General features: G+C 41.2%; 2 protein-coding genes across 2 annotated transcripts in view; both read left to right on the plus strand.

Annotated features, from left to right (window-relative positions):
• The window catches only part of LOC306921270 (extracellular calcium-sensing receptor-like), a gene marked incomplete at both ends in the record, with an annotated part of 291,036 nt that overhangs the window by 1,258 nt on the left and 267,696 nt on the right, over positions 1-22,082 (plus strand). The gene's annotated exons all lie outside the window — the stretch shown is intronic.
• Positions 11-3,920, plus strand: LOC306922099 (extracellular calcium-sensing receptor-like; the record flags this gene model as incomplete). Its single annotated transcript, XM_079499492.1, has 5 exons — positions 11-271; positions 1,396-1,539; positions 2,321-2,548; positions 2,629-2,752; positions 2,841-3,920. The coding sequence occupies 5 exons, from the start codon at positions 11-13 to the stop codon at positions 3,752-3,754; spliced, it is 1,671 nt and encodes a 556-aa protein (XP_079355618.1). The 3' UTR covers positions 3,755-3,920.

Consider the following 22,082-nt stretch of genomic DNA (forward strand, 5'->3'; position numbering starts at 1 on the left):
GGTGCGAGCTATGCTCCAGTTGATAAAGCGGTTTGAGTGGACCTGGGCAGGACTGCTGATAGACGATGACGCCTACGGTCACAACGCTGCTCAAATCTTCCAGTCTGAGCTGGACCAGTCCCATTCGGTTTGTCTGGCCTACGTGGAGGTCCTGCCCTGGGACAATGACCCAGCTGAACTTCAGAGGATTGTCACCCTGATGAAGAAATCCACAGCTCGTGTGGTTATTGCATTTGTGTATGGGATTCGTGCAGTTAAGCTCATGGAAGAGGTTATGTTATGTCACATACAATTCAGAATTATAAGGAATAATTGACTGACTTGAGTTATATCAAAATGATGACACCCATTCATACTGTATATCATTGCTGTCTGGCAGAAACCTCTTATCTCCATTTTGTTTACAGCATCACACAAAAGCATCAAAAGTAGCAGATCTACGAGTTCGAAACGCAGCACGGAGTGATGTGGTTTGAACTTGTGGATCTGCTGCTTTTCCTATTTTTTTATTTGAATCCTGAAAAGTAACAGTTTTGTACATATGAGGTTTCCAGCCGACAGAGACATAAATTAATACCCTTCTTCGTCGTACAGGAATGTCATGCAAAAGTACTGTATAGCAATCTAGTAGCCAATCTAATATAAATACAAATACTATTTGCAATATTTTTGAAAAATGTTGAAAGTGTATGTGAAAATGGTTAAGTGTGTCTGTGGGCTTTATAATTATTTGAACCAATGACAAGTATTAACAAGACCTTAATGACTAAAACCACACTGCATCGATTGGAACATGGGTTATGTTGTATATAGTACTGTATATACTATACAGTAGTATATAGTACTGTATACTATGTTTTGTCCAACACAATCAACAGGTGGTAAAGCAGAATGTCACAGGTCTGCAATGGATAGCCAGTGCAGACTGGATAACAGATACTATACTCCAGTCTCCTCACTTCATGCCGTACCTGAGAGGCACCCTTGGTTTTGCTATCCGTCGTGGGGAGATATCAGGTTTGAAGGACTTCTTGTTAAAAATACATCCTGACAACACCCATGGCAATACCCTAGTGAGTATTGTATTTAACCTTTGTGTTGTCAAAAAGTATCCGCCAACTATGTAACCCCCCCCCAAAGTGTGTGCTATATTGCTCTCATAATTAACATCTGGTTATGTTTGTTGTAGCTTAATATATTTAATGTCTGTAATAATAATGACACTAGCAAGATGATAGTAGACTATTTCATGGACATTCCTTCAAAACGGTACATTACTGACAGATTGCGGAAATTAAACAATATCACATCGCATCGAAGCATGTATAAAGTGGTACGGTACCATTATCTATAAGTTATTTTATTTATGCTTAAGTCTTTGTTGTGTTTCTTCAGGTGAGGCAGTTTTGGGAGCACACATTTCAGTGTAAATTTGCACCCCTTCCGTCAGAGTGGGCGGATGCCGGTGGAGGGGTGTGTACTGGACAAGAGGACCTGGGAACAGCAGAAAGTACACTGTTGGATGTGTCTGAGCTCAGAGTAGAGTATAATGTGTACAAGGCCGTGTATGCTCTGGCCCATGCCCTCCATGACATGTTGCAGTGTGTGCCAGGAAGAGGACCTTTCACTGGACACAGCTGTGCCAGTTTGCAGACAATAGAGCCGTGGCAGGTATACTATTAATTCACAATTTAAATGTTTCAGATTTAGTATTTTCTTTGTTTTTGTACTTTTTACCCCTTTTTCTCAGCAAAAAGTCGTTTTGCCAATTGATTCATTCCCACACACATTTTGTATCCTATACTGACTCACCTGGTCCCACCGGGAGAGCCTTCATCCTACTCCTACATGCAGTGATATACCCATCCCCACCCAGCTTCCCTCCCCTGAACACGGGCCAATTGTGTTCTTGTAGACACTCAGCAAAGCCAGATGCACCACGGTGGATTCTAACACACAACCTCTGTGATTTACAATTATAATGAATACATACAAAAGACATATGGAAGAATCTGGGATAGTTTCTATGTAGAGATATTTGCATGCTGGTACCCATGTGGTTTTGATTCTCAAAAACAAAACAACTTATTTTCTCTCTTGGCGAGATGTTTCGATGCTCCCCTGTTAATGCCCAGAAAATGGCCAAGATATATGAGTGGTACAATATGAGAGTGTCTGAGCCACCTGGAACAACAACCTGAGTAGAGGTAGAAGGCTAGGGCAAAGTTCTATTGTGTTGGAATTACAGCAAGGGTGTAGTTAAACAGTCCCTGTCAGGTAGGCTTTTTCTCCTCAGAATTTTGCTCATCACAATTTCTAGCTTTTATACTACCTGGAAAAGATTAACTTCACCACATCATCTGGTGATCGTGTATATTTTGATGAGAATGGTGATTCCTACCAAATCTCTGATATCATCAACTGGGCATGGATCCCTGATGGAAGTGCAAAGGTTCAAAACTTAGGTGTGGTCAAGAAAGATGCCTCCGCGGGTGTACAACTCATCCTTGATGAAGACAGAATCTTCTGGAACTTGGAATCTACAAAGGTGACTTTGGCGTTTCAAAATAACTATTGACGTGACTGTAGCTTAATTTAGAAATTGATCATTGTTACTTTCTTCTGTAGCCTCCTCGGTCAGTGTGCAGTGAGAGCTGTTCCCCTGGAACCCGTGTGGCCAGAAGGAAAGGAGAACCTGTCTGCTGCTTTGACTGCATTGCTTGTTCTGAGGGAGAGATCAGCAACAAGACTGGTAGGTTTGCATTAAGTAGCAATGTGCAGTAGCCTATCTTAAGAATGATGCTGTACTTGTCTGTCCTTAACCTTGCCCTCTTTGTCAGACTCTACAGAGTGCACCAGTTGTCCAGAGGACTTCTGGTCCAGTCCCCAGCGTGACCACTGTGTCCCTAAGAACCTGGAATTCCTGTCTTACCATGAGGCCCTGGGAATCTCCTTGACGGCCATCTCATTGCTAGGCACACTTATGTGTGCCATTGTCCTAGGAATCTTCATCTATCATCGAGACACACCCATGGTACGCGCCAACAACTCAGAACTCAGCTTCCAACTTCTGCTGTCACTCAAACTATGTTTTTTGTGTCCACTTCTGTTCATTGGCCGTCCCAGGCTTTGGACTTGTCAGCTGAGGCATGCAGCATTTGGAATCAGCTTTGTGCTGTGTGTCTCGTGTATCCTGGTAAAGACTATGGTGGTGTTGGCTGTGTTCAAGGCCTCCAAGCCTGGTGGTGCAGACATTATGAAGTGGTTTGGTGCTATGCAGCAGAGAGGAACAGTTCTGGCTCTTACTTTCATCCAGGCAATGATCTGCACAGCATGGCTCGTGTCTGCCTCACCAACTCCTCATAAAAACACACAATACCACAGTGATAAGATAGTCTATGAGTGTGATGTTGGATCAACAGTTGGTTTTGCGGTGTTACTAGGTTATATTGGTTTATTGGCACTCCTCAGCTTCATCCTAGCATTCATGGCTAGGAATCTTCCAGGCACCTTCAATGAAGCCAAATTAATAACTTTTAGCATGTTGATCTTCTGTGCCGTGTGGATAGCCTTCATCCCAGCATATGTCAGCTCTCCAGGAAAATATGCAGATGTAGTGGAGGTTTTTGCTATTTTAGCATCTAGTTTTGGCATTTTGGTGGCATTGTTTGGACCAAAGTGTTATATAATCATTTTGAAACCTGAGAGAAACACTAAGAAGTCCATCATGGGTCGTGGTGTCACCAAGACATAGAAGTAGAAATTCAGTCACAAAACCATTTGTGTATTTATAACAATTAGTGTATAAAGATGTGTTTTTATTGCGGATAGCCTTGTTAATAGTAGATTCAGTTGTCTACCAGATTTAACTAAAAGCAGAAATGCAGTCAGAGATTGTTCATCTTATTAAATATTATTATTCCATTTACCTGATTTTCACTGCATCAGTTCTGCTGCACCCCACAGAGAAAATTATTGGAAGAAAATATAGTTTTGTTCTCATTCCACCTGCTTAAGAGAATGGTATTTGTAACATTTGTGGTAAACATGTACTATTTTTATTGACAAAATGTATCAATGAACATACAGTATCTGTCAAGTTCATAAACATAAAAAAGCTTGATAGCTTACTTCCGTTGTGGTCATTTGAGCATAAACGATCATGGTTTTCAATTTCAAACGTTTTGTGCCAGAAACACCAAAGTGAAAATCTTAAGGCACACAAAAATAGCAGATCAGAGATATATTATTTCTTATATATTACTTATTTTTTACTCAATTCTGTAGTTAAGTCAACTCTCATTCCCAGCATCATCATAATACATACAGTATACACAGCCAGTAAACCATCTTATTTTTCTTCTTTGCAAATAAAGTAACTCCACACACTTAAATATATTTATTTGATAATAAAATAAAATAAAGCAAAGACAGATGATGTCACAGATCCGGTGGTGCAGCTTGTGCAGGAGCTTGGCGTTCTCCACGAAGAGATGCTTGTTCAGATACCTTCTGCAGCAAGACCTGTTCACTTCCTTGTCCTACTTCTACTGTATCACACACTTTGCCTCCTGGTGTGCAGTCACAGTGCAAACACACACGCACGCACGCACACACGCACGCACGCACGCACACACACACGCACAAGCACACACAGTAAGATGGAGAGAGAAGACATGCATCAGTTAATTATATACACATGAAAGCATTTCCATACACATTATAATCATGAGCAGGATCTCTGATGTCTCTATAGCTTGTCTACAGCTTCGATACAGTATGTTCATATCAATGTGTTCTAATGCATAGTTGTGTGAATGAGCATCATGCGTGAAATGTGCAGAGCAAGTTCAGTCAGGAAACTCTTTGCAGTTGGCGGCTGACCTTTGGTCACCCTCAGCTCCACGCGAGTGTCAACCAATCACATCCCCACAGCTGTCCTAGTGTAGCAGTTAGAGCTCATGCCTTTCGTGCGGATGGTTGTGGGTTTGAACCCTGCCTGGTGTCGACGTCAGCAAAGGCATGCGGTCGCAACGGTAGCCTAAACACCAAATCAAATGCCTTCAGATCTGAGCCAAGTCTGAAGTCAGTCCTGGACGAGAGTACACAATGTACTTGTTCGTGGGTTGTGTCATCTTGCTGCTGCCGTCTTAGGGTTGCTGCTGCACCCTCCACCACCCCAGCTACCACCTGTTGTTTTGAATCTAATTCTATTTACTATGGGGTGATTCATAAGGCGCGAGACAATGTAGTGCATAATAGCTACTGTAAAAGCAGATCCATTCCATCCATAACCAAACCAAATAATTTCAACCAAGCCGTGTAATAAAATGTTTTAATACAATGTATGCATGCATGCATGTACCGTATACAAACAGCAGCAGCCATCCTGCTGCTCTAATCTAGGGGAACCACAGTTCAGTAAGTGAGTTTGCATATACAGTAGCTCTAGAGAGAAATGCACGTGCTTGCACGCCTGTGCGCACGTAGACTACGTGCGCACGTGTGTGCAAGAGTGCGTATTTTTCTCTCACCAGCTCCTTGACTTTCTTCTCAAACTCTTGCAGCTGGGTGTTCTTAATTTCCAGCTCATCCTTCTTAGTTTCCAGCTCCTCCTTTAGACTGTCCAACTCTTGCTCCAGCTACACCATATGAGAAGAAAGAAAGAAAGAAAGAAAGAAAGAAAGAAAGAAAGAAAGAAAGAAAGAAAGAAAGAAAGGTAATAAGAGACAATCATTACAGAAAAAGACTAAATCTCTCTAGTGACAGACGACACATATTAACCATCTTTAATTGGCTTGGGTCCAATTTCATACAATCTCTTATCATCTATCTTAACAGACAACAACACAGTATATTTATTTACCAGGCTCTTGTCATCATCTATCCTCTTTCTCAGCCCCTCCTCTTCTGCCTCCAGCAGTTCAAGCAAGGCCTCCTTCTCTGACAGTATCCTCCTCTTATCCTCCTCCTCTGCTTTCAGCTGGTCACTCAGGCCCTCCTTCTCTGATAGTATCCTTCTCCTCTCCTCTTCCTCTGCTCTCAGTGTCTCAGCCAGGGTCTCCTTCTCTTCTAGTATCTTCCTCTTCTCCTCCTCTTTGGCTTTCAGCGTTTCACTCAGGACCTCTTGAAACGACTGGAGCATTCGTTCCTGTTGGGAGGGAGGAAGAGAGAAGTAAAAACTCACATTATGCGTGTCCCAGAACACAATAACACAATTGAAACTTGGAACAAATATGAAATATCTTTTGGGGTCGAGGATTCACAAAGGATAGACAAAGTCTATTTAACTTCCTCTTGTGGTATAGACCAGTGGTTCCCAAACTTTTGAGCTCAAGACCCAAAAGAGAAATCTGCCCAAAACTTAAACTAGTGAAAATAGCAGATCTACAAGCTCTGAACACGTTGCTTCAAACCGCGTTGTGAGCTTGTAGATCGGCTATTAAACATTTGTTTTCTAATATGGAATTTCTTAGATTTTATTTCTTCATGAAAAAACAAAAAAACAAAAAAAAGCTTTTTTGTTTTGTTTCATGAATTCAAATGTTTTTTTTCTTCTTTAAAAAAAATGATTATAAATTCAAATCAAAATGTAGGAAACCTTAAATAAAGGGACCCATAAAAAATGTGACTGTGACCCACAAAGTGCATGGGAACAAATCTATCTTTACCCCTCCCTCCTGCTCAATTGCAGCCCCACAATCTCCACGTGGCAGGGTGTGAGTGGTTGGCCATGATAGCATCCAGCGTCTTCGCTGTACCCACCTTCGCCACCTCCTCCACCCTGTCCAGTGGAGCCTCAGCTACTTTGTTTTCTCTCACCACTGTGTTAGTCTCCATGGCTTTCTCCTCTCTCTGGTGCAGCTGAATGTTCTTATAGTCTCCTGCTTCACGTTCAGATTCTCCCACTCCTGACTCCTGCTACTATAAAACATATGAGAGGAAGGAAGGATGGAAAGAAAGAAAGAAAGAAAGCAAGAATGAAAGAAAGAAAGAAAGAAAGAAAGAAAGAAAGAAAGAAAGAAAGTAATTCATGGTCAATTGGAATGGAGCCTGTAAAATCATCTAACCATCCATCATTCAGACGTTTGGTGAAACAGTTAGAGCCTCCCATCAGGCATCACTCGAAGTAAGAGAGACCACCAACTATTTGACCTTCAAATTCAACCCAACCTTATACCAAATTTCATCACAGGTATTTATCAGCTCCATTTGTCACTGGTGTCATTTCTCATTACTGTAATTGTTTGGTCTCTAGTACTAATATAGGCCATTAGGCCTACACTTATATCACCACTTTTTCATCAGGCGCTCTGGTAATTAATTGGCTAGGAGTCAAGAGTCCTTCGTAGTGGGCTCTTGGGTGGCAGAGTGTTAAAGTACCTGCCCACCACTGCAGAGTCCTTCATAGTGGGCTCTTGGGTGGCAGAGTGTTAAAGTACCTGCCCACCACTGAGTCCTTCGTAGTGGGCTCTTGGGTGGCAGAGTGTTAAAGTACCTGCCCACCACTGAGTCCTTCGTAGTGGGCTCTTGGGTGGCAGAGTGTTAAAGTACCTGCCCACCACTGAGTCCTTCGTAGTGGGCTCTTGGGTGGCAGAGTGTTAAAGTACCTGCCCACCACTGGGCTCTTGGGTGGCAGAGTGTTAAAGTACCTGCCCACCACTGAGTCCTTCGTAGTGGGCTCTTGGGTGGCAGAGTGTTAAAGTACCTGCCCACCACTGGGCTCTTGGGTGGCAGAGTGTTAAAGTACCTGCCCACCACTGGGCTCTTGGGTGGCAGAGTGTTAAAGTACCTGCCCACCACTGAGTCCTTCGTAGTGGGCTCTTGGGTGGCAGAGTGTTAAAGTACCTGCCCACCACTGCAGAGGGGTTCAAATCCAGGGGTTTAAATCCACTGCAGTGCATCCGGCTTGGCTTACCGTCTATACAAACACTATTAGCCAGTGTTGGCCTATGTTTTGGGAAGCCAGGCAGGGAGGGTGATATTTGTCACTGTAGTAGACGTACTCCTGTACGTACTCCTACTGTACTTACATAAACATATTTCTTTCAGCTTTTTTACGCCTTTATTGATAGTACAGTCGGTAGACAGGAAATGGGGAGAGAGATGGGCAGTTACACGCAGCAAAGGCAGTTGGGACCGGGATTCGAACCTGTGACACTGTATAGCCTAGGCCAGCGGTCCGGACCTACATAAACATTTCTTACACAAAGAATAAATACATTTAATTTCTCCCAAGCATAATTATATCTGCATTCCATTTCCATCAATTCTAACAAGAAGGCTTGTGTTCATATATAGCGGGTAGTAAAATCTAAGTACCCATCATCTCAACATGTGCTAGTCATAAAGGCTGCAAAGGCACACAACACATGTGTTATGGCAACCAAACAACAATAATCTGCCATTGAGGCAATTTGGTGTGAAGCATTTCCAATGCGTGTTGACAGTAGGCTATGTGAGGTCTCCCCTTGTGTGCGTTTAATTTATTTTTATGCAGAGTGACAGCGTTAACAAAAGCCGGGTTTATTTAACGGATAGCCCTAACTAAAAAACTAACTTGTAACCAGAAAAACACACTTGAAACAAAAACGGACGACCATATGGCTTCCTCTCGTGTCCCCAATTCTCCCCAATGCTCCCATGTGACACCCCCAAATGGGCTGTGCGTAATTCCCCGCCCATGCCCATATGAAACTGCAACAATATTACAGCACCTTGCCATACACAGCTCAGTGGCCTTGTGGTTAGAGTGCTGGATGACCGAGTCATACTGAAGACCTGCTTGGCACTCAGCATCAAGGGTTGGATTGGGGGTAGGTGCCTGTGACATACTATTGACCATTTGCAGACTGCAGCCATGATGAGCCATCTTGCCATCAGAGTTTGGAAGCACTCGTTTTCAGTAAAGCAACCTCCTGCTGCCTCCTGCATTATGTGCAAATTCAAAACAGGTGGTACGCAGGGCCGTTGAGTGATATCTAACGAGCACTTCCAAACTGCAACACTTAGAAAAAGAATCACCTGCAAGGACAGAAAGTAGCTCATAACATGTCTGCAGTGGATTTTTATGAAACAAACACTTTGAGGATAGAAAGAGAATAATTCAAGCTTTCCGTACAGCTGCAATGTTGGTGAGTTTGAATTAAATAGGACTTTTCTGTTTGGATGAATGGGCTGTCTATGGGAAGTTGCACCTTGTTAGCACCTTGCCATTAACTTATATGGTAAGATGGCCGCGTTCTGCATATGATCCATAGTGTCATGTCCAGGGGGTGTACTTAAAGCTGCCTCACTCACACTACAGAAACAAGAGGTTTAGGTTTTGCCCTAGGAGCAAGGCTTACATAGTCCCATACGCATTAGAAATGAACATTGGATTGGCTACAGTATGATCATCATCCTTACATCACATGAGGCAGAAACAGACAGCGAGATAAATAAGAATAATTATGCATTATTGTTGTTATTATTATATATATAATATATATATAATATAATAGTAATAACTTGAATAACAATAACAACTTTAATAACAATAATGCATACTTGCATTCTATTCATATTTACACATTAACAAGGAATCCATTATACGTTTCTATGTACTATATTACTAAAATAAGAACTTTTATTGAGTTATTCATTTAGAAAAGTCACTTTTAGAACGATCACACAAGATCACACGTTAGATCAATGACATTGTACTCACTACTTGGGAAGCCAATCTATGCTCTTCTCTTGACAGCTGGCACTGCAGGGTAGCTTCTTCTGGTCCCTTCAATACAAACATCAACATCCTCTCTATCATCTCCTCCTCTCTCCTCTTCCACTCCTCCTCTTTGGTTCTCCTTTCCTATCATCAGTGTTTCAAACAGTGTCATATGTCTTGTGCGTCATGTTGTTCCAGACTGAAGTGTCCTCTGTTCCTCGTCACCATGTGTCTTCTATTTTCTGCATCAGCTGTTATTCTGCAATGTCCATCCCACTTATGTCCAGAACATGCTATAGGTTATACCTGTAGTCATATTTCTCCAGGAGCCACCTCAGAGGTTCTCCTTCAGACTCGATGTACTCCCCTGAGTCCCCTCAACACATCTCTCCCACCATCCCCATGTGAGCAGAACCATAGTGTGAGGAACTGGACTTGACAAATACAGTCAATAGGACAGTATGGGGTCTTCTGCAATGGAGGTGCAATCAACCAGTCTAGAGACATTCTCCACTCTCACATTTCTTTGAGCAACTCATCTGTTGTTTAACATATTCTGTCAGTTTTAGTCTGGGTTTGAAATATGAAGTTTACTGTATGTTAGTCATACTCATAATACTCAATTATGTATATGTTGTATTGTTGTTCTTTGCAACAACATGGTATTGCGGAACATGCCACTCTAAACACTGCTTGAGCTGTGTGTGTGTGTGTGCGTGTGTGCGTGCGTGCGTGCGTGCGTGTGTGCGTGCGTGTGTCCGAGCAAAGGAAATGCAAACTTAGGACAGAGACAGTTATAGCACCACATCAATGCTGAGCAAAGGAAAGCCATCACCTAGTCACTCTAATTCATTTGATACAGATCACTGAGAATGTATTGGTCACATCCATGGTGTCTCAAACATTCATGACTTCAGATAATTATTACATACCGGTAATTACATGATCACCAGACAACATATTATGTACTGTAATTTTCTGTTTACTTTGCGGTCATTCCATCATATTCATACACTATTACTCACCTTAAAGTTTCTGTAAACACAGCCTAAGTACTGTACTTAAGTACAATTCTGAGGTATTTTTACTTTACTGGAGTATTTCAAAATTTCTGAAAAATATGTACTTTTACTCCACTACAATTATTTGAAAGCTTTAGTTACTAGTTATACTTTTTATATTATTACAAAAGATACATTAACCACTTCAACCCTATAGGCCTATATAATACTGTACTTTGAAAATAGCCAATCTACAAGCTCACAACTCGTCACTTTTAATATATTGAACTTGTGAAATGTAAATTTGGAATACTGTACTTTTAGTTGTAACAGAGTATTTCTACATTGTGGTATTGATACTTTTACTCACTTCTTCCACCACTGCAAAGGACCACAATGGAAACTTTAGCCCCGGATCTAGCCCTCAGGGCTTTTTGTTATCCTTTTAGCATTATTGTATAACTGTACCACTGTACTTTTTGTTATCCTTTTAGCATTATTGTATAACTGTACCACTGTACTTTTTGCAAACTTTTAATAAAGTATTCAATCAATCAAACTCCACAAATCAACATCACAGTGGAAGTCTCTGATGTACTCCTGAAAGAGAGTCAACATAAGTTTACACAATCATGTGTCTAGCAGGGGCATAGTGATTGCATTTGACCTCAAATTCATATTTTCTCCTTCTCCAAATGTTTGCAGATTAATCTGATCTAGATCTGATCTAGATCTAAGTACACAGTCCATCTCCAAGTGACAAGTGACATGACTACTTTGTTTAGTTTCCCCCTGAAATGATGCCTCTGCTATTTAGAACCTGGATTCAGAGATGTATAAATATTGCAGAAATATTATGTAAAAACAAATATGATATTAGGAAGACAAATATATATATATATATATATATATATATATATATATATATATATATATATATATATATACAGCAGATAAGAAAACCTGTTTGGGGTAGGTAGGCCGTATCCCCGACTTATATTGTTATTTCTTATTTGAGATATTTGTCTGAGGAACAGAACACTCCTGCTGGCCTGAACAGTTATAGTTCAGCTATAAACCACTAGAGGGGAGTAGAAGCCCATTTATTGAACACATTGTGGGCCAAGGAGATCTACTGGACAGCTATAGTTATTTTATTGACATAGACATAGGCATTAAAATTACCCCAGTGTTCTAAAGTGAAATACCCCCGTTTAACCTAGCCGCCAGGCTAAGCTGCTGAGAGAAATAGGCCTATCTGTGTAGACACATCTAAAAGTGTATTTTAACCCCCTATCGTCTTTGTACATTCTTGGAATCTTTTTGGAGCCTTGACCAATGACCATTCGGCCAACTATCATATCATGACTAAGAACTCAAAACACAGCTTTACATTGTCCAATTTTATCTCTATTAATCATCTGTATACTATAGATAGTATACATAGTAAAAGAGATTCAATTTGATAAAAACAGATTCCAGTATCATACTTTTACACGAACCAGTGATTTATTTCCTGATATAGATGAAACAGAACAATGTGCATTAATATCCAGAATCCAACAAACAACACATCACACAAAACAATAAATCTGAGCTTGTAGCTAGAAATATTGTAATATTGTATTGTGTTTGTGATTGATGTCAAACTAAAGTATAATTCATGAAACATCTCTCATCACATCACTGCCTGTCAGGTTGTCAGCTTCACTTAGGGTGTAAACTCCTGAAGAGGACGCAGTTGTTCCACGATGACCCTTCTGCAGCCAATCAGAAACCTTCTTGTCAGGTGACCAGTGGTATGAACTTCCTGTTTCAGATGGTGTTTCTCCACTCACTGGAACAGAAGACAGCAAGACATTTACAATGACTATGAATTAAAAATGCGCCTAGATGTGAAAACTCCTCTCACCCCAACATTTCTATCTCCCTGTTCCTGAGCCTATGAACCATTATGTCTACTGATTAACCCCTCCAAGTTGTATTAATTAATTCTTACTTCTCACTCACTCACTCACACACACACACACACACACACACACACACACACACACACACACACACACACATGGAAATACATTTGATACTCACTAAATGGAGGAATGTACACCATGCTGTTCCTTTTTTTGGCAACTGGCAGGGTTGGTTCTTCTTCCATCGCCACAAACTTCAACATCCTCTCTATCATCTGCTCCTCCCTCTTCTTCCATTCCTCCTCTATTCTCCTCCTCAATTCCTCCTCTTTCTTCTTCCATTCTTCTTCTCGTCTGTTCCATTCTTCAGCAGTAAATGTTTTCTTTGCTTCGAACAGTGTCATCTGTCTTGCCCCATCTCCCACCGTGAAGTGTCCTGCGTCTCTGACAGACCTGTCTTCTCTTGGGTCTAAAGGTACAAAGTGTCCTCTGTTCCTCATCGCCATGTCTTCAATTTTCTCCATCAGCCCTGTGACCTCTGAAATGTTCCACTTCAAGAAGTGGAGAACATGGTACCTGTAGCCACATTTCTCCAGGAGCCACCTCAGAGGTTCTCCTTCAGACACGATGTACTCCTCAACACGTCTGTCTCCCAGCCAGAATCCCCATGTGAACAAAACCAGAGTGTGTCTCCAGACTCTGTCCCCCAGCAGCTCCATGTGTTCCTCCACTGATCTTCTGTCAGCTTCAGAGAAAGCGGACCTGACATTAACAGTCAACAGGACAGCGTGGGGTCCAGGAGAACACATAGTCACCCCGTGTAGAAGGACGTCTTTGATCTTCTGGGATGGAGGAGGTGTAGTCGACCAGTCTGGAGAATTCACCACACTGACATTTCTTCCATCAACTTGGCTCTGTTGTCTGACACATTCTGTCAGTTTAGACTGGGTTTTAAACTCCTGGAATATGAGGTTTGCTCTATGTTAGTCAGTCATAATAGTAATTGCAACTTTTGTATATTGTATTTTTGTTCTTAGCAGACAAGACACTAACATGTCACAACATGCTTGTACCTGTGAGTGAGTCACAAATAAGCCCTATTGAATCTTGATGTGACAGGTATGAACTCACTGCATGTATTTGTCAGTGTCACTAAAAATAAAACAGTAATGAACTGGAATGTGGAATAATTTAAATAAAATATATCTGAAGGTGGTAAATAATTAGTCAGTGTAGAGCTACTTTACTTTATGAACATGCAGAATAGCAACGTCACAATGGAATGTGAATATAAAATGTATCAAACAGCTTTTAAACAGAAACAAACTAAGGACAAATACAGTTACAGAACCACTGCAATATGACTGGACAAAGGCAACCCATCAACTAATGACTCTAAGGTAATCTGAGACAGAAAGGTTACTGTGGATCACTGATCATTTTGATCACATGATGTCTGAAACATTCATGATAGAAACTTTTATATCACTGCAAAAGAAAGAATAAGACACAACGTTTCGGCCTCTGTGGCCTTCGTCAGGTATATTGGATAGCAGCGCATAGCAAGCTGGCCACAACATTAGCCAGTTTCGTTATGTGGGTATCATCTTGTCCCTAACACAAACATTAAATGCCATTAACAATAAAGAGAATGTAATGTTTGTTTTGTCACCATTTGTTTTACATTACATTACACCATTACATCACCTAATCACAATGAGTTAGACTTTAATATATTAAGGCCCCTCACTTCACACAGGTGTGATTTTTATCTATGTTATTACATAGAATTGACAGTGCATGTGTAGGCTACTCTCTGTATAGCTCAGGGAACTTTTCCTATACTTTGATATGGGTGATATGGGTCCTTGATGTTTGTATATGTGTGATGATTTCTTCCCCTGGTGGCCACACAGGGATAGCCTACTAATGGCTTAATGTATTCTCTGTCCTGAGTGTCATAGCCAAGTTCAATCCCAAATAGGGACTGTGTCCACATGTGTGATGGCTTATCGTTGAGTTGTTTCTGCCCACTTATACCTCTGTCCTATATGCGCTGCTATCCAATATACCTGACGAAGGCTACAGAGGCCGAAACGTTGTGTTTTTTTCCTCGCCTTGGTAAATAAAGTTTTTGGGGAGCTTTCAAAACGGTGTGCAGACTTATTCTTTCTTTTGCAGTCTGTTCTTTTTGTTCGAGGACCGGTTGAATTAGCCTGGGATGTGCGTGCACCTCCTGACCACTTTAGAAATTGTTATATTATCATCATAGTTCATGTATATTCTGTTTACTTGCATGCCATTTATACAATATTACTCACCTTCCATAAAGTTTCTGTAAACACAGTCTTCTGCAGTATGTGATCTCCAGCTCCACTCCTTCCAGACTGCTCTCGGCCAACCAACATCACTCTGACATCTGGTAAACTCTGATGTTCTTCTGAAAGAAACTCAACATTAGGTCATTTGACTAGCTCAGCAAGTTACATGACAATCCACTCATTGTATGCATGAGTAAAATTATGACTAAGAAAATCACTGTCACACCTACCTTCAAACAGAGCTTTTAGAGCAGCTCTCTGTTTGTTTGTCCTGGTCGTGAATGTCTGGGCCTGTTCCTCTATGTTTCTCTTCCTCTCTGACAACTTCTCTGAAACATCAACTTCATAGTGTCGACCTCTGTTTCTGGCCACCATCTCCTCTATCTTCTCAAGCAGCTCTATGACTTGAGTGTCATCCCGCTTCTCGTTGTTGAAGACATGATACCTGTTCCCACATTTGTGGACCAGCCAGCGGAGGTCTTCACCTTCAGCCTCGATGTGCTGCTCAATGCTTGTGTCTCCCAGCCAGTCTCCACAGGCGAACAGTACTATAGCGTGACTCCAGACTTCCTGTGACAGAAGTGTCATGTGTTCCTCTACTGCTACTTTCTGTGCTTTGGTGAATGCTTGATCAACAGGAACCATCAGAAGAACAGCATGTGGTCCAGGAGGACAGAGATGCACACTGTTCTGGATGTCCAGTTTGTCCATCTCTGAGGTGTCCTGTAGTTGACTGTTGTAGTACCAGCCTGGGGAGTCCACCAGTGTCAAATGTCTCCCTGTTACTTCCGCATGTCCTATGCCACAATTTACCAACCTTGCCTGGCCAGATTTAAAAACACTTCCTCTCAGAATTGTGTTTCCTGCTGAACTCTTCCCAGACCACTGCCTTCCCAACAACAGAATCCTGAGGTTAGTCAGCCCTGTCAGAGAAAAGATTATTTATTTTACACCATTTGTTTAAAGACTAAACCACAATATCTTATAGTTAATTTAATACAAGTCCAATGCAATAAAAATTGAACATGAAATATTTTCTTGACAAAGTAAAACAAGAGATACCAATATATTTTGGAAGTCCAGTTTTGTTCTGAGCATCTGCCTTCCTTTGTTCTGCTCTTCTTCTGATACTTCTCTCCTTCTCCTTCAGTTCCTCTGAGATGTGTTTTTCTGTCTCATAGTGACCACCATTACTGGTGACCATCTGATCTATCTTCTGCAGCAGCTCTGTCTGCTCTATCTGCTGGAGAAGACCTCCTCTGTTGGCAATGTTAAGGACATGGAAGCGGCCTTCACATTTCTCAGTAATATGCCTTAATTCATGGTCAGATCTAATGAGATCTCTTACAGATCTCATTTTGTTTTCATCAGCTACAGTGAACACCACAATAGCGTGTCTCCACACTCTGTCACTGAGTAGAAGCCCCACATGCTCCTCTACTGACCTCCCTGCTCCTACATATGTGCTGTCCAATGGCATCACCAGGACAAAGGCATGGGGTCCTGGAGGAGGACACAGATGCACACTCTGTTGGATTTCCAACTGAGTGAGTTTTGGGGTCAGATCTAGGGGATAAGGTGACATCCATCCTGGAGTGTCGACCACAGAGACCAGTCTCCCAGACACTTCCTCTTGTCTCATGACACTCTTAGATGTTCTCTTGTTTGTTTCAAAAACAACTCTGCCCAGGATGATGTTTCCCACTGAACTCTTTCCACTGGGTTTGTTTTCATGTCTCCCCCCAATCAGAATAATACTCAGTTCTGGCGGGTTTTGATTGTTCCCTGTTTGGAAAAACAAATAATATTCAATTAATATCCACAAAGATTACACAAATACACAGTTACCAATCCATTAGCAGTTTCCGGTTTGAATCTATTGGTGTAGTGCTATAAGAATTAATAAAAGCATATAGCTTTCCTATATAGTTAAAAAATCTCAATGTAATATTCTGTGTAGCATTATGTTCTTAAGTGCTATATTCTATTCAGTCTTGAATATATCCATTATGCAACATGCAACACCATCGTGTGACGGAGCATCAATTGGCTAATTGATACCCAGGCATCCGCCTGGGTAACAGCAGACTGCTGGGCGAGCGCTGGCGCTTTGGCATGGGGGGGTCTGATGGGGTTTGATGAGGGCCCAAGTAGTGCCGGGCCTTCATTTTCGGGCCTGTTGAGAACTCTAGTTTTCGCCGGCTGCCAGGCGTGGCTGCACTAATAACTTTGAGGGCAGGCCCGTCTAGAGTTTAAATGGACAGGTATCAGTCAAAAGGGAGACATCGAAGAGGAAGGATGGATGGGGAAGGATCAACATATGGAATGTCAGAACAGGTCAGCTCCATATATGGAGATCTAAGGGTTTGAGGTCAGATGCAGAGTTGCTGGCCAATACTGATCTCTGATGTCCAGAGATGTCCATATATGAACATTCCCACATATGGGCTTAATATTGATGACATTGTGATGTCACGACGTGATGTCACGAAGCATGACCATTATATGGTCATGCCTGGGATGACTAACTAACTAACTACTAACTGACTGAAGGGAAATGAACGTTTTCATAGTAAATGCAACCTTAAACCTCACCTCTGACGGAAGCTAAGGTTTCACTGGACATCTTCTCTGCTGTTGTTATTTGAACTGTAAAACAATAAAATAATTTTGATTAAGAGGGCAATTGTGTGCTCATCATTCAGCCAGCAGGTAGTGAATTTGAGTGCTTTGAGAGAAGCTAATACAATCCCTAATGTAGTTATTATTAGACAATAAAATCCAAGTGGGACTTTGTACTGCTGATACTGTATAGATCTGATATTACTTTTAATATGAGATCCATAAAATGTTCCGAGTTACCTAACTAAATTAATGTATCCTAATTGATTTATGTTAGTCAAGTAAGCAACAGAATGTCATAGTGGATGCAAAGTTCACGGGGCAAGCATTTAGGTGTGCTGTGTGACTAAACTTCCTATTAGTCTTCGGAGAGAGTGGACAAGCTTCAGGAATATGTTTGCTCACTCTCTACAAACACCCGGTGGGCTTGACCTGCTGCCCCAGTTGTGTGAAGGTTTCAGTCGCACCCTACACTAAGGGTTCCCAAACTTCTTTTTTTTTTACAAGTCATTAAATTGTAACTTTAGAAATGTGCATATACTCCGTATACACTTTGTTTACTGTTGAGTGAGAAAACATGAATTTGTTGCAAATGTTTCAAACTGCAATGAACATAAGCAATACAATTAAATTAAGGTCAAGCTCAATGTAAACTTTATTATCCCTGGGGGGGGCAATTAGTTGCACAGCAAGAACTAGTACCCCTAATTCTAATTGTAGATTAATAACAGCCGTGATGCAAGTCATCATGATATTTTCATTATTTTTTTCACTCTAATTAATTTGAGACAGATCGATATCTCAGCGATATTGATCACATCCATGGTGTCTAAAACATTCATGACAGCATATAATTAGAGCATTCATTTTATTTTCATGTCTTGTCATAAGACCCATCCCTTATGGGATTATAAGACACCAAAACAAAACATTAATAAACAATATCACATTGACTTTTTGGAAACAGAAATATACGTTTTCTTTATCTGTTCGTCCCGATCTTTCTCTAAATATTCTGCGTGAAGTGTGAATATCTTGTTTTCAAATCTAGATTTTTACACCAACTATGGACACAGAATATTATCCTGTCATGTGGTCATTGTATGAAACACGTTAACATTTTGCATCGGATTTGATTTGTAATACAATAATTGAAAGATGAGTAACTTTTCTGTGCTTACCTGCCTGGCTACAAGATGTGTTGTAGAATGGACACGTCCACACTCAGCTTCAATCCTCCAGTGGCATAAGACATGATTACTGTACTGAAATTAAATCATTAACCTGATTGATGTCCAAAGGTCTACAATCTTTGTCTTATTTATAGCAGAGAGCTATACCACTGTCCACTGCTGATATCACAGTTAGTTGATTGTGACAGTGTTATTTTATCGTCCAGATATTCCAGTAATAGGAACTGTTTTATCTCTATTATATCAAAGTACAAATTCCAATCTGGCTTTAGAACACACCATTCCACTGACACATGCCTTCTCTATTTGAACGACCATATCCAATTGGAAACTGTAAATCACTCTATATTGATTGATAACCTAAAAGCAATTGATTTTGATAGTACATCAGTGAGCTGGATGCAATCCTATCTGGAGGGGAGAGAACAGGTGATGGAGGTGAACAATTTACAATTTACAATTTAGGCATTTAGCAGACGCTCTTAATCCAGAGCGACTTACATTAAGCAAGAACAAAAAGCATGGGAATACATCACATATGTAAAATGCATTTATCGCGAAACATGCGTAAGCTAAGAACGTGACTAGAACATATCTATATAATGACACTATACATATAAACTATAACTAGAACATATCTATATAATGACACTATACATATAAACTATACATATATGCTATACTATGCTGTACATATATACTATGAAGTGCTATGACTACATACAATGCACTTATTGTGCTGTCTACATGACATGCTATAAGTCTGTTTCAAATGCTATATAAGTCTAAGAAGTGCTGTCTAAGGGGGGTAGGGTAAGTGCTATGGGCCATGATGGAGTCTGAAAAGGTGGGTTTTCAGACTACGGTGGAAGATCGGGAGTGATGCTGCAGTTCTGATTGCAACGGGAAGTGCATTCCACAGTTTTGGGGCCAGAAGGGAGAAGAGTTTGGGACGTGTGGAGCGTTGTCCCGGCATTTTTAGTGAGGGTACTTCCAGCTTCCCTGCGTTGGCTGATCTGAGTGCGCGGGAGGGTTTGTAGGGACACTGCACACCAACTGTGGCTGAGGGTTGGGCCTTTACTCTTCCTAATGTAAATGACATGACATCAGCCTGTGACTGAAATTTGTTCTTGTTCGCGGATGACTCAACTCTGCTGGTCAAATTGCAGCTTTAAAAAAATCCCTCAGCTCTGACCTCTGTAGAATCTGCACCTGGCTCGCTGAACATAGAAACAGATTGAGAAGCAGTAACAAAAACAAAACACGAAAAAGAAAAAAAAACTCAATTAACCACGTTCAAGAAAGTGTTCTATTAAGAACCAGAAAATATGACCACATTACCCTTGTTCTTGCCTCACTACCCGTTCAGATTTTATAATTGAATTGTTTGTTTTTAAGTCACTGAATGGGCCTTGGACCTGCTTACATTCCTGACCATTTGACCCCTTACACCACTCCTTGCAATCTTAGTGCTGCAGACAAGCAATTACTCAAAATCCCCAGGACGAGGCTGCGAAAAGATGGCAATGGGGCATTTGCAAAAAGGGATCCACACTTGTGGAATAAACTTCCACTTGAAGTTAGACAGGCTACCACAGTGGCAAAAACTTTTTGCATCATTTAGTCAATTGTGACTATAATAAATAGGGACACTATTGTAAGTTGTAACTTGAAAGTGGTTAAACTTGCACAATAATCAATTGAATTTTAATTTTAATAATTAACATTTCCAGAAACACACACATACTCACACACATGACATGCATGCACACACACATGCAAGCACTAATGTTTACCCCTGGCACCCCCCTGGAGGTCCCAGCTGGTCTAAATGCCACAGCCTCATATGTGTTGCTATAAATTAGGCTCAACTATTGCACCTGCTGTCTGTGCTGGCGGGACGGCGTCCTGTGACTTGGCACATTACCTCCTGAAGATCAGAGTCATGTGATCCAGCAGAGGATTACAACTCCTCCAATCCCTCCTCATCCCTGCACTCCACTCTGACACCTGTGAAGTGCCTCAGTCTTCACTTTCTTCCCACGTTACTGGAACACGTTTACAATGGCCATCAAAACATCTCCCTCCATCTGTAGGTGCTTGTACTTGTAGTGTTTAGTTGTTATAGCCTGTATAGTGTTCGTGATCATATCATATCATCTTATCATGGGATGTCATCTGACGATATAGAGGAAAGGGAACATTGGAGTTGATCACAACAGTCACAACAGTGTTTTGCTACAAATTCATACACTATGCGAGAACGAAAAAGGTAAGTTTGTGAGAGATCAATAAGGATATTAGTCAATCAATATAGTAAGGTAGAATGACAATGCTTGTCAGTTGCATAGCATCTTGTGTTTTGAATATTGTGCATTTAACGACTTAAACACTATACTTTCCTGGCTGAAGGAGAGTAGCCCTACCTGAAGACAAACAGCCTAATGGCTGAAGGAGAGAAGACAAACAGCCTAATGGCTGAAGGAGAGTAGCCCTACCTGAAGACAAACAGCCTAATGTCTGAAGGAGAGTAGCCCTACCTGAAGACAAACAGCCTAATGTCTGAAGGAGAGTAGCCATACCTGAAGACAAACAGCCTAATGGCTGAAGGAGAGTAGCCCTACCTGAAGACAAACAGCCTAATGTCTCCCCTTTGGTGGGGCAGTAGATGATGATTGTCTTTAAATGTCTTTAAATGTCTCAATGAATTTAATACACAGACAGGACCTTAATGGAAACAAGCCCTGAGGGCTTATTTTTGTTATCCTTTTAGCATTCTTTTGTATAAATCTGTGCTACCTTGCATTTTTTTGTAAACGAATTAGTCATTGTGTCTTTAACCACTTAAACCCTATACGTAGTTGACCAGAGTCCATGAGGGGTCTATACTAGGCCCCCTCTTCCCTCTAAATCTCTTTTGAGTGGTGCAACCATTCCTACAACCAGCAATGTCTGTCTGTCTGTCCGTCCGTCCGTCCGTCCGTCCGTCCGTCCGTCTGTCCGTATGTCCGTATGTCCGTATTTTTAGGCCGGGTACCAACAGGGGGTGCTGTTGCACCACTCACTTCCGACAGGTCTGATTTCTAAAAGAGATTAGCTGATCTGCAAGATCACAATGTGTATGCTTGTCTTGCTTGAGACTTTTATACAATACAATTTACACAATACAATACTTTTGTATTGTGCTTTTAACCACTTGAACCTATACTTCATTGACTGGAATCCCCCAGGGGTCCTTACCAGGCCCCCTCCTTTTTTCATGTTACACCACAAATCTCAACATGATGCGTTGCTCGCTTGATTTGTTTCCACCGAATAGGGTT

Source organism: Electrona antarctica (genome assembly GCF_951216825.1).
Source record: "Electrona antarctica genome assembly, chromosome: 4".
NCBI classification, from domain to species: domain Eukaryota; kingdom Metazoa; phylum Chordata; class Actinopteri; order Myctophiformes; family Myctophidae; genus Electrona; species Electrona antarctica.